The following is a 14,260-nucleotide window of genomic DNA, read 5'->3' as shown; positions in this document are numbered from 1 at the left end:
CCTACATGAAAATGGACAGTGCATAAGGCTATACATTTTGTGTCATTACCCAGTTAACATTATCTACAGATTAAATACTAGCTTTAACCCCTAGCTATGATTTATTAGTTAGAGCAAGATATCGTAATGACCAAAAACAATTAAAGCAACAGAAACATTTGTCCTTATACTTGTTATGTATCTTGAAAAATCTTAAACTATTATTTTATTATGATTTGGCTGCATCGTTCACCTCTGGTCCAAATATTACAGAAGTCGTAAAGCTTTTGAAGTTTCAGTGCATGCATGAGACAACTGAAAAAGCTCTTTCATGTTTTTCAGCTAACCTCAGTCATGACACAAGGCCCATTGAGACATAATCAGCAACGACCACACAGAACTACAATCCACTCAGCTCACTGAAATGCACAACTAACAGCTTGTAAACCTCCAGCATTTCTGCTGAAATTATGGGTATTAAAACATATTCCCACTTTGTGGCAGCCTTCTAGAATTGTCTCACTAAGTGTTGCAACATTGCTGTGAGAAATTCATTGCACAATAAAGGTTGAGTTCTTACTCCAACTCTCTCAAAGATATTTAGTGGATGTAGTGTTATCACGCCAGAGAATGCAAGAGGGCTGGAAGGGGGTTTTATGCCGGGGCTGTTCAGCAGTTCAGGTATTCGTTCGTTGGCAAGGAATTCGGTTTATAAAGTCGGATATTCGCTTTTTTGGATAAAGGCAACACTCCACTCCACATGTATTCAGCCTTGTCAACATAAATGTCTTGAACGAAGCCTAAAACATAAGTTTGTCAGCTTTACACCTCAAATTAGAACACCTCCATGAAGCTCTGGTTTATTCGTGTACACTCCGTGCTTTTAGTGGCACCATGTAGTGCAAGAGTGAGCGAACAACTCAGCAAGTGGAGCCATGCTGGAAGCCGAAGTGCAGCTTTAATTTTACAGCACGTGCTGAGCGCTGATTTTCTGAACAATAGTTGGCATTTTTTTTTTGTGCAAGTGAAACCTAAAACTCAGTCGTATAAAACAACCTAACTTGCTAAAACAACACACTTACAACAAAGCGAGGTGACACCACATTGTGTATACTCTATGCCATTAGTTAGCGAGCTAGTTAGCAGGTTAGCGAGCACCTGGAGAGAAGGATATTAAAGCAGGGGTTGGAAGCGTTTATTGTTTATGACAAATAATATACACCACCCCACTCTCTGAATATTTGAATATTCATCGAATATCCTGGCTAAAGCTCAGAAGCCCTAAAAATAGTATTCAGGACAGTCCTACTTTATAACTCTTTAGTCACCTTTTGGCATGGCATTTTACCGTATGTCATAGTTGCACTTGCCACGTGGGCATTTCTCTAGAATGAAAAAAGGTGCACATCCACAGCTCTTCAAACAGAATCAGACGAGGATGATCTGCTTGAGCCTGATTGGCTTAACGCAATGCTGTTGCCAATTCATTTGCATAAAGTTGAACTTTGCTGGTATTTTCTAGTCATGGGGTAAGTTCATATCTCACCACTGAAATGAACTGGATAGTGGACACCTACTGTTAAGCTTATGTGCAGCTGCTCAAGATGGTCACAGATAGTTTAATGCAGGATGATTGTCTTGCTATAAAATGCTTTTTTCTAGCTGAAGATATTCTGAGAGCTGAAGTAAAAATTTCAGTAAATCCTTCATGCAAACTGGTGCAAAAGTCATACAGGAACCCACACAACTACACAGTTCTTCTGAAGCATGAAACCTTAAAGCTCTAACCTGCCGTTCTCACTTTAAGACACAAAAACATCAAGAATCTGACTCCAAACACAACTGTGGATAAAAATATAGCAAATCGTAATCAGAGTGGACAAAGCTGTGAAATGTTTTAAGTATATTATAAAAATTCAACATTGGAATTTCAACATTTCAACTTCAATTCAACATTTGTAAAATTATTCAATCAGCCTTTTCTTTAATATGCAGTTTTTAAAATGCAGCCATTTCTTATTATGCAAAGTCATTGACTACACATACTGTTGTTGTATACAGTTTATAGTTAAGTAAGTATCTATATTCATTTGTGATTTGTGTAGTTGACTTTATCATTAATACTGATATTACTCAATGATATTGACCCCCCGCACCCCCCACCCCACCATAAACACCCCTATGATCAAGTGGTCTGCATGGCACACAAAGCTGAGAAGAACTAAAAAGGTCCAACCTTCATACGGCAGAAAAAGGAAGCTCAAAACCAACATTTGGTAATATTCAACACCCCTCATTCAAACCCATAAATAGTTTTGAGCCATTCGTCAAGATCTTTCCAAATTAGTAAGCAAGCATGGTTATTTTTAGCCCTGAACATAATCAAAATTGTACTCTGAAATTCATTATGAAACAACCCATAGACCCAGGTGATGTTTTGCTCAGAAGGAATGAATGGACCCTTGTTGGAAGAGGGCATGTTCACTATGGCCTTGGCTAATATTTGCAATTGTGATAAAGTAGGAAAACAGTAAAACCCACTTTAGTAACATAGGCAAATTCCCAAAAATAACCCAAACTCTTGGGTAAACCATAGATACAGGTTATAGCATGTGCTTCACAAACACAGAAAAATAATCTCCAAAAGAGTAACGTTAGAGTAGAAGGGGAAAACACCTTCTTAATTTTCTTTGGAAGTCAATGTAAAAAGAGTTTATTCCAAGTAATTTTGGAGCATTTCTATTGGTCCATTCATCATGACATTTTCACATGATGTAAAAGAAAGTTGCTGTGTTCAAATGTTGTAGTAAACTAAAAATGGACAAAAATGAAGATACTGAAAATGTTTTTAATTAGACAGCAACAATGTATAAGGCCTGGCTTTCATGCAATACATATTACGTGTGAATTTATGAGAAAGTGAAGCGTAGATACGGCTTAACTTAGCACGAATTTCTATGTCTGCTATTTACGCTAATGCTAAATTGCTAAAGCTACAATTTGCTGATCTTAAAAGCTCACTCAAGTCTGGGCGCTGGGAGACTCACCTATTGGAGTCAGTGGCCATTTCCAGCCGCCGGCACAGCGGAGGCTCGGGTTCGTTTCTAGAGTCATGGTTCGTTGGTGGAGGCAAAAAATATTCAAATGCCCGGTTTGTATCTTGGAAAGTTCGTTAGTATAGGCGTTCATTAGTTGAGGTTCCACTGTATATGATTTTTGAAAATGTGAATTATATTTAACATGAGATTTCACCAAGTATGTTCTCCTACTGGATACGTCTCAGCGGTGTGATTGTAGCCTGAGGATACTGGAATATTGTTGAGCAACAGTGTCCAAACTAGTCCTAGAAACATGCTGAATCATTACCAAGAGAAAAGGTTGTGGGATTTTGTGTAACACATCAACCTAAAGTCTCTGACTGACGAGAGCAACTACATTATTGATTACAAGTATTGGCTCAGAAAATCTATAGCACTGACTCTCTAACTAATGGCTTTCATTTAGTCTACAGCTGCATGTCAAGCTGAGACCCAGATGGAGCACCATTATTTCCCAGTCAGTATCTGTCACAGCGGCACAGACAGAAATAGCCTTGTAGGTCAGTTAAGCTGGTTTGTGGGTGAGACACGTTACATGTTCCACTTTAATGTTTTAGTGTCATAACATTAGATTATAGTCTTCTGCTACTGCTTGTGTCTTCATACAGTAATGCTGTCATTTCCATTTACGCTTTTTTTTTTAGCAGTGTGACTTTCCATTTGTATCATGGTACAGAACTATGCCAGGGGAGCAGACTTGTAAGCATCTGCACCTCGATGCAGAAATGTGCATTTTGGAGTTGGACACACATCACATTCTGTTTATTATATCATTGAATGCAGTTGCAGTTAAATCACACTAGCATGTCCCACACCACACTCTTGCCCTCATTAGCATCACAGCTGCTTCCAATCTGTAGACTAAACTGTGAAGGAGAGATTGAGGATGCTCGTGTTTGGAAATTAGAGTGTTCAAGGTTTCTGGGATGTGTTTATTATGTTTAAAGCATAAAAAATTACAGAGTTAAGTGGTTTTGCAAAATTTCTGCTTTTTCCCAGCCGTCCAACTTCAGGGGGCTAACAGTTTAACGCTAGAAGCGGCTTTTACTGAAAACTAAAAGTGCTGAAACACTGATTTGAGCACTGTAACAACTCCGAGCACCCATACCAAAACCAATATGGGGTAGAGAGTCACAACAATCCAATGAGCAGTCTTTGACCCTACTAGTGTTTAAAGCCTGAGCTAAGCTTGTGAGCTCGTTTACTTTGATTTAAATTTAAGATTGTTGCCAGACTGCTTACCGGGCCGGCCTAGAAAAGGCATTTTCGCTTACTTACTGAGTGACTGATTGAGTGACTGGAACCAAAGAACAGTAGGGTGTTCAGCATGTACCGTGGCGGAATAATAGGAAATAAGACAGGAACACACTCTGTTTGTGTGTGTTTCTGGGGCTGTGTTTGACGTGACATGCGCGTTTGCCAAAGCCTCGGCTCTGTGTAGGGTAGGAGACATTTTGTGGCGTTAGTGTGTTTTTAAAACTCAATATTCAACTTCACATGCTTTAAGCAGTTACATTAAATTAATGAATAATCGAAGTTCTTAAAATCAACAAAATGTTCTTGGCCTTCTTTGGTGGTAGATCTAGTATTTATCTTTAAATAAAACAAACAAGAAAAGAGGTGGCGCAGCAGGTAGCTCCAGGGATATTCAGTTCAGGGTCATGGTGGATACGGGGCCAACTTGGAATCATTGGGCGCAAGGCAGGAACACACCCTGGAGGGGGCGCCAGTCCTTCACAGGGCAACACACACTTACACATTCACTCACTCACTCACTTTTGAGTCGCCAATCCACCTACCAACGTGTGTTTTTGGACCGTAGGAGGAAACCCATGGGGACACTGGGAGAACACACCAAATTCACACAATTTAAATTAAAAATATAAAATTTATATAAACAAAAAACACACTGATTGAAGGGTCAAAAACAGCCAGGTTGATATGTACTTCGCACATTTATGACTGAGATAGCGTAATGATATTGATTAGCAAATATGGACATCACCAGATAAGAATACCTTTAATAAATGTTATTTTATGGTAATTAATTAGGATGTAAACACCTTAAAATCATTAATAATCATTTATAACACATAGATTGAAAATGTGACTTTGACTTTTTCTTTACTAAATAGTGAAAGTGTCAGAGAACTGAAAAGAATATGATCAGACCTCAGAAAATCATTAGTCATGTCATCTGTTAAGGTGCACCACATTAGAATTAATGTCCCCAAAGGCATTCTGTTCTTGGTTCACTGATTAGACCTGGTATTTAAATGGTTAAACATATTAACAAATATTTGACGAAGCTGATAGGGCTCGTGTTGACTGATGGAGAAGACAAAGTCGGTATCCAGTAGGGCTGGACGATACGGCCAAAACTGATATCGTGTGGTGGTTGATACGATATAATTCTGATATTGATATGAACTGTATAAAATCCACTGAAAAGCTTCCAAAAACAAACAAGAAACATGAAATCACCATCAAACATAAACCTATTGGCTTTGTTTAATATTAATATTTTTAACTAAATTTTAAATTGAGAGCTGAACTCCTGACAGCGCCCTGTAATGAACGCCAGTCAGGTACAGATTCTGTAAATAACTTATTTGAAACACTGAAAATGTGTTTAAAAATCATATCATTGTTATTGAAACATTGTATATTGTGATATATATTGATATTGAACTATTGTCCAGCCCTAGTATCCAGCAAGAGCTGAGGTTTAACAGTAGAAAATACATTCGGGTTCACTATTTGGCAAATAAACCTTCTTTCTTCCGTGTGTTATAACTGACTTTTATGGTGTTTACAACCTAATTAATAACACTGATAAACAGATATTAAACCATTTATAAACCCTTTATAAGTGTAGTCTTATTCTAAAATGGTGTTAAAAAATGTGATGGCAATATTTACAGAGAACAACATGAATATTTAATGTTCTTTCCCCATATGCTCGTACAGGCCTGTGATACATTGGTAAAAGACACGGCCTACTCAGGCTAATGCACGGCTTCACGCCTTCTGTCACATACTTAGACACACAAAGCACAAAAGGGGAAGTTGACCAAAGAATGGCCGAGATCACACAGCATATCAGATTAATCAACAGTGGCACTGAGGTAGTCTGACATGGACGTTGCTCCGCGTGTGTTGTGACTGTCAACTCACTGTTCCTGGAAAGTCGGGCCGAGCTCTCCGAGGCGTGCTAATTGGGGAAGGCAGCAATAACAGCCGCGGCAACAAACAACGAATTCTCAAACTTCAGCGCGAAGCCGTGTCCAGCACATGGCAGCTCATTATGGCCAGCTTTACACAGTGACCCACACGAAGCTAATCACAAACACAACCGGCTACTGATCAATAAAGGCCCAACGTCTACATTTACGCACTTAACTTCCCCCCGCGGATCAATGCCTGCTTTCCCTTTCCCCGGCTCTGCTCCCGTGTGCTTCTCCGGGCTCAAATAAGGACAGCTTTTATTAAAAAACATATTCAAACATCCTCTGCACAACATCAATGCAGGTATCACTTCCTCAAATCTAAGAAAAACAGAAAAGGAGAAATACATCACAAATATATTCCTCTGGGAGTGCGACATCCTGCTGTTGGTACTGAAATGACTGCTAAAATAACCAGTACACTCATTTCTGTGCAGTGTCAGACACACACACCAAAGAGATAAAGCACCACAGATGCTTTTCTCTGGTTTTAATCATTTCAGTCATCCCTAAAAAGAAAGGTAAACAACAGAAAGTAGAGAATGCTAAAATAACATCGGCTGTTGTCTCTCAGCAATGGTTTGACTCTTCAGTGAAACACTTCCAGCATTTATTTACCAGTGACATGTCAGAAAGTATGTAGCAACTTATGATAGTTTTGGCATCCATCCACTGCCTCTCTGTGCTTGGTTTCCACACTGCCACATACATCAATGTAATTCAGAAAACAAATGACAAGCTAATTACTAAAATTAAAGAGCAGAAATCAAACAAGCCTTTTGGCACAAACCTGCATTTGTCATTGCATCAGTTAGCAGTAGTGTTAGCTTATAAACTCCTCTGTAAACCCTTCCTCATTAGACACCAGACTGAAATTCATTCATTCATGTTCAGTAACTGGGCGGCACAGTGGTGCAGCAGGTAGTGTCGCACAGCTTTGAGGACCTGGAGGTTGTGGGTTCGATTCCCTCTCCGGGTGACTGTCTGTTGAGGAGTGTGGTGTGTTCTCTCTGTGTCTGCGTGGGTTTCCTCCGGGTGACTGTCTGTTGAGGAGTGTGGTGTGTTCTCTCTGTGTCTGCGTGGGTTTCCTCCGGGTGACTGTCTGTGAGGAGTGTGGTGTGTTCTCCCTGTGTCTGCGTGGGTTTCCTCCGGGTGACTGTCTGTGAGGAGTGTGGTGTGTTCTCTCCGTGTCTGCGTGGGTTTCCTCCGGGTGACTGTCTGTTAGGAGTGTGGTGTGTTCTCTCTGTGTCTGCGTGGGTTTCCTCCGGGTCAAGCGCTCCAGTTTCCTTACTGTGGGAGAAAGCTAAAGCATGTGGAGGAGACCCATGCAGACACAGGGAAAACAAACTTTACAGACACTGACTGTAAGGACTTGGTAGCTGGCGTAAAGATTTCCTTGTGTGTTTGTTTCTGAACAATAAAAAATAATTATATATAAATATAAAATTACAAATGACATCATGGTCCTACTCTTCATTAACTTTCATGGACACTAAAACAATATACAAGTCAGAATTTGCATCCCTAACAGTCGATAATAAAAGTTATGACAGTGAGAGTTATGCGAGGGTTATATCACTAAAGGATGTAGGCCTGCTAGGCCGTACTAATCCTGCTCTCCCCCCTGTAGTGGGTGTGATAACAGTTCAGAGCAGGGTCACACTGCTGCTGCCACAATGCAGTGACCACACAGATAAAAGAGCTATCGGCACGGAACAGTTCTCGACCTCAAATAAAACACCATGCAATCGCTGTACATCCCTTTCAACGCCATTCAGCTATTAACGAGAAGCAAAACCTACATAAGGCCAAGGACCTCGAACTGAGAGATCAGCAGGAGCTACAGAAACACAGGCCCAACTGTCCTGATGAAACCGGTCATGGCCATAGAGCCATATTCAGACACATGAATAAGGTAAATCAGTAATGTAATGAATGAACTCATTCAAAATGGATGCTGTACACATGAGGTAAAAGTGTAATAAAATATGCTGCGTTCCATTCTAACTCTGATGTCGGGTTTTCCGAGTTCCAAATAGGAAATTTCGACAGGAACGCCCCCACAAATCAGATTTACTACTCAGAGGAGCCTCACTTTCAGAATCCAAGATGGCTGCCTGCAAATCAACAATGTGTAAAGACGGTTTAGTAGTGCTACACTTTATAAACAATGTGTAAACACAGTAACTGTCCAACCGTTGTATACTGACGTGTTTCTATTGTGTTAGGATAAATAAATATAGCAAAATACTCTTTTATCAACAGATATCACTAACAATGCTAGACTGGAAAAAGCTAACAATAAAAACATAGGGCACAGGGTTTTCTGAATGTTTAACTGCAACACGGTCTGCTCTGTGCCCAGCTCCGGCATTCCCACGTACGAGGTAAAATGAACGCAGCATTAACCCATGAAGAAAATACGTAGGGTGGGGTTATAATTATCTGCATGTTTATAACAAAAATTTTGTTTGTTTATTATGAAGAACCATCCTTATTTTAGAATTTTACACAAGATATCACAACATTTACGTAACAAATGCTAAGATATTAATTTGAACAAATATTCTATTTATATGCCATAGTCAATTACGCATATCTATTATCTCAAATCTGTGGCACCTGCAACTGCAGCTCAGCAACTACAGCACACTGTATAATAATGTACCAAACCTAATCAATTGCGTGCTATTAGCTTCACTGTTGCTGTGGTGGATATTGATTCCACTCCTGTTACACAGTGAAGATGCTTATGCAAAGATTGCAGTGTTGTAGAAGCCTCGGTGAAACATTGGGGATACAAATGTATTCAGAAATCAGAGCTCTAGCAGAAAGTATAGTGTACTGAAGTGATACCTGACTTTCCATCAATGGCCTTATCACCATCAATGAGTTGTTTTGAAGGGGGAATGGACAGGTAAAGAAACACTTGTACACAAGTTCAATGGAGGCATGATGTGGCATGAATTATATAGCAGCAAACCAAGGGTACAATTCTACTTCAGTTTGTCTTGTCTAACACCATCATACACTGTAATACTGTAATAAAGGCTCTCTCTTAATCAAGAAATACATGAAATAAACGCTGTACCAGTTTGTAACTACAAATACCCTGCTGGTGTGGGGTTTCCTACTCACCTTCAAAAATACATAGTGCAGACTCTGCTGTGCATCGCAATGATTTGGGAGCTGTCATTTTAAGGTAAAAATACTACCTAGGGTTGCTTTAAGAGAAGCAACAGACCTTAATAACAGAAGTTATCACCTTGTGGTCTTTCTTTGTAAGTTCCAAATATGAACATAAATCACCAAGAGTCTTCTTTTTCTAATAGAGCATGAATAAAAGGCTAAATCTTCACCAGCTGTGGCCCTATCGAGTAGGAAGAAATTTGCTTGAAGGGAAATTCATGTTAACCAGAAGTCTCACCAAAGAGAAGACAAACACCAGGGAGGAAAAAACACACTACATTTCTCACACCCTTTCCCCTGTGTATTGAGCACATTTGAGCAACGCAGAACCATAAAGAGAGCTGTGAAACAGACGGCAGGCCAGCAAACATGGATTCACAACAATGAAAAAAAAGTGTTTGTAAGCAAATCAGGACGGGCTGAAGTGTTTTCAGCCATGTTCCACTGTTCCTCAGCAGAGAAGCGCTGCTCAGAGCCCGGGGGAGTTGTGAATGAAAGGTATCGACTGTGTGGGAGAGCAAGCTGATGGGGTGCATCTGGCGTTACAGATGAGGTCATCCCTTAAAGTTTCAGAAAAGGTCATGTGATGGAATGTAAACCCACGTCCCGTGCCTTGTGTGGGAGCTTTTCAGCGTTGGCCAACCGTGGTCGGGAGCGTGAAGCCTTTCTTTAATGACATGTTTACAAGCAATTCATGCCAAATACACTGTAAAATAGGTTGAAATGTTCTTATGCGAAAACACTATATGAGTGCAATTTCCAATCTATAAGTCAATGTTAATGTTAATGATTTTAATGTAGAGTCATTTGATATAATAACACAGCTGCAGAGGCAACCACACACTCATATGACAACATCGTCATAACTAACTGGCGGTCTTAAACACTACGATCACTGTTTAAACCAGATAAATAGGGATATGATCGTTGTGGTCAAACAAACAGAGCTGGACTGCAGTTTATAGAAATGAATCCCAATTTTGTACTGGTCAGCGATTATTTTCCTTAAAGCAACGTGATAAGTAGCACTGTTGTCCTAAAATCACAGCTTCAGAGCTGTAATTTCAAAACAGCGGGCTCAGCACCGCAGAAACTGCACTATGTAACTTTTGGAGGTGGGTAGGTCATTGCAATGCATTGACTTCACTAATGAGCAATCTGTATTGGTATTTCAAACACACCATGCATTCGTAACAACCACAGCCCATCACCAAATGAAAATTACACTTAAACATGGAGTAAAAACACATGTTCGAGCATGACCCCAGGTTTGCATGAAAACAACAAAAGGAATTCAAATCCCAGCTGGATGTTGTGGAAAGAAATCACTCTCCCATTAATACAGGCCTTAAATTAAATAGATTTAGTCAAACAAAGGCCTCATTTTGGAGGTGTTTCAACATGGGGCAGGTTTTGTCCGTACTAGTAAGGGCTTACCCAATTACAGTAAAACTGGTTCAATGGTCAGTGCTCATGTTTACTACATAAACACACACCTAATCGCTCCAGCTGGACGTGGATGAGGAACACCCCCTCCGTCCACTGAAACTCAACTTCAGAGCCTCTGAGAACCCTCTAACAACACACTTGGGATAAGGGGTAATATCACTGAATTAAAGAAAATCTTCAATGTATGCTATTGACGATACAGACACGTGCTGCATGTGAAATGTATGACATTAAAGCTAGCTTTAATATCAAAAGGCATTCATGACTGTTGGTCAGACAAATGCTGGATGCGATTGCCATAAAAATAGGAAGAAAGGGATTGACATTTCACACTTTTACACATTATAATTCAGAGTTGTCTGATGTGAAACAGTTCAAGGCAGAAATAAAAACTCTTCATAGTGGTAATGATAAGAAACAGGGGCTAGAATATCTACTTAACATATACAGCATTTCAGTTCCTGTCCACAACCACCCGTCAGCTCCATATCGCCTGGGTTTTGATAAGAAATTTGAATAATGAAAGACAAACGTTGGTGTCTGAAATATAAATGTATCTTTGGGCACTGTTTTGCAATACATCCCCTTAAATAGCACTTCTAGGGCAACACTTTCTCAGAACTATAATGAAACCCAACTACAATGTCCCAACTATCAATTTCATGTATTATATATTATCTTTCATATATTTCATGTGTTATTATAATGAATTACTTCATGTAATAGCTGTGACATAACTTCTAGGTTGCTTAAAAACATCAAGGCTTCAAGTTTCTATCATAGGCCCTATTGATTTTGTTCACCTAGCACCTAGAAAAACAGCCTAAAATCACAGTATCTTTGTTGTGTGTAACAATATCAAGAGATTGATATTAGATTTCATGGATAATGTACCAACAATGATTTCCCGTATTAGTAAGTGCAAGCTAAACAACTCCATGGCTTACATGTGCAGTAAAAGATTGCTTTACCAGCCTCTTAACACTCTGTAAACACCATGACAACCCCTAAGACATACTCATATAAACGTAAACCCTTAAATATCTGCTGACTCTATAAATTATATATAATATCCTAAATGACCTAGGCCTCTGTGGTTTTAAAGCAACATCTCCATCCTGTCTGCCTTTCTGCAAACATGAGCCCTGTATACCTCCATACCAACAAAACAGACTATAAGTTCACAGAAAGCCCTCTTTTAACTCTGAGGTGTGTAGAAGTCGAGCTTTTTATATTCAAAATTGGATATTTATCCAGTTAAGCTTTTTTAAGCCAAGCAGGAGCCAATGTTTATATGATTAAGCTAGCTAGCTTTAGCAAATGCAACTTAATTTACTTCCTAAAACGATGTCTAACAAAGCAACGAAACTATTAATGATAAATATTAAGCAGGAATTATATATATATCGAATCAATGCTGAAATAAGCTTTCTGTTTATCGGTTTCTTGTTGGAATTTTCCGTGCGACCTTAAATGGCATAGCAGTTGCACTATCACTTAAGGTGGAACGGGGAATTCGAATAAGACGTTGGCGAGCTGAAGCTATAGCTCGGTCTTGGTACATTTCTGTCTTTATATGGTGGCTGAAAATACATTGGCACCTGAACTTTAACCGCGTTAGCCCTGAAAAGGCCTTAAAAATGAGGAATGACAAGAAAAAAACAAAACAACGGAGGCTAACGTTATACATTGAATGGAGGATGTCCCCTGATATTTGCTCTCAAGGCTGCAGGCTGTACATGTGTTTTTTCCTCACTATTACTTTGCTTTATTGCTAAGAAATGTAAGAAATAATGCCATCCAGGATTGAAAAAACAAACGCCGGCCATTTGACCCAGTTACTGAGAGGATGCTTGAATTGGAAAAAGCAACACAAACACAACGCCGATCTAAACATATACGTAGCTGACAACGAAAGGTTTTAATGGGTTTAACATCATATAACCTTAAACATAACAAGTCAGCGTTAAATTCACTTGTAATGCTTTATCTAGGTGACTTAGCCTTCAAGGGGTTCGCACCTAAAAGCTGGCAGTATCCATATTTTCAGGGAATTACGTTGCTGATATATAGCAAGCTTACAAACGCTGGCAGCGCTATATTCGGATTAATACCAGCCTTATAAGATATCTGCTCCTATCCTGCTACTCGTGTAACAGTGCATTTGGGAATGGAAACGTGCATTAAATGTTAGTATTAATAAAATAACGTCAGCGTTATTACAGAAATAACACTGACAAATGACTATCAATGATAATAAAGCCCATAGCACAATGTAAACACGCTTTAAGTGCATATATAATGTTATTGCACGCAACCTTACCTCGGAAAGCAGGTGATATTGGGCGGCCCTCGCGCTCAGGTGAGCTCCGCCGGTTCTCAGGTGGAGGAGAGCGGCTGAGGCGCGGGATGAGCCCGGCCTCGGAGGCGCTGTGGGCGGCTGCGCTCAGGCTCGGGATCGGGCTGGAGGGCTTCGGAGCTGCGGAGCTGCTGAGTGAGGATGAGGATGAGGACGATGATGTTGGTGATGATGAAGAGCGTGTGGGGCTGGGCTGGTTTGCTCGTAAAAGCTGGTAGGGAACAGTGGCACGGATAGGCTGCAGGCGACTGGTGTTTGTGGATGATGATGATGATGATGATGAAGATGATGACGACGATGAAGATGGGTTGGACGGAGAGCCGGCATTGAGTTTGGCCCGATGTTGTTGTTGTTGTTGTTGTTGATGATGATGATGAAGGTAATGATGCTGCTGTTGTTGGGTCGAGTTTGCAGATGATGCTGACATTATTTTGTGTTTATATGACAATAAATGTATAGATCAAGCAAAAACAAAGCAACAGACTGTTATTTTCTTATTTATTGAACACCTCTATTTATTGAATATCTCTAACGTAGACCAGGGTGTCTACCACTGCACATTCCTACTCCTTAATGATAGCTATGTCTCTCAGAAATCCTGAAGCCTGACTACAGCAGTGTACAGTGGTAGTCTACTGAAAAATAAAGAAAGTGCTCCTCAGGAAGTATCACGCAAATGTAGAAGCGAAAAGTCTCTTTAGTTTGGAAAAAAAAAAGTCCTACAGCTGCATGCTTTATTCTATTTAAGAAAGTCAACCTTCTTTCAATGCAGCCGCCTTATAGTGGTACATCAAAGAACAAAACAAAAGTGCTCCTTTTATACTTCCTGCGGTGCCGACAAGACAAAGTAGTTCACAAGAGGTTAAAAGCGATGCTTCTCTACAGTTTGAGAAAGGTTCAGGCACGAAGTGGTGGGAGAAATTAAAGTTTAAACAAAAATAAATGATAATCCTGAGTCG

General features: G+C 39.9%; 1 protein-coding gene across 2 annotated transcripts in view; it reads right to left on the bottom strand.

Moving 5' to 3' along the window:
- Positions 1-14,238, bottom strand: part of glcci1a (glucocorticoid induced 1a) — a 56,666-nt gene extending 42,428 nt beyond the window's left edge. For both annotated transcript variants that reach the window (XM_066674252.1, XM_066674253.1), the window contains exon 1: positions 13,266-14,238. In XM_066674252.1, coding sequence (XP_066530349.1) covers positions 13,266-13,728 — 463 coding nt within the window. In that variant the 5' untranslated portion in view covers positions 13,729-14,238. The remainder of the gene's footprint in view (positions 1-13,265) is intronic.
- Between the last annotated feature and the right edge of the window lie 22 nt (positions 14,239-14,260).

This window comes from Hoplias malabaricus, chromosome 6 (genome assembly GCF_029633855.1).
Source record: "Hoplias malabaricus isolate fHopMal1 chromosome 6, fHopMal1.hap1, whole genome shotgun sequence".
NCBI classification, from domain to species: domain Eukaryota; kingdom Metazoa; phylum Chordata; class Actinopteri; order Characiformes; family Erythrinidae; genus Hoplias; species Hoplias malabaricus.
Note: the sequence above shows the minus strand (reverse complement) of the source record. Positions and strands in the feature narration are given on the sequence as shown.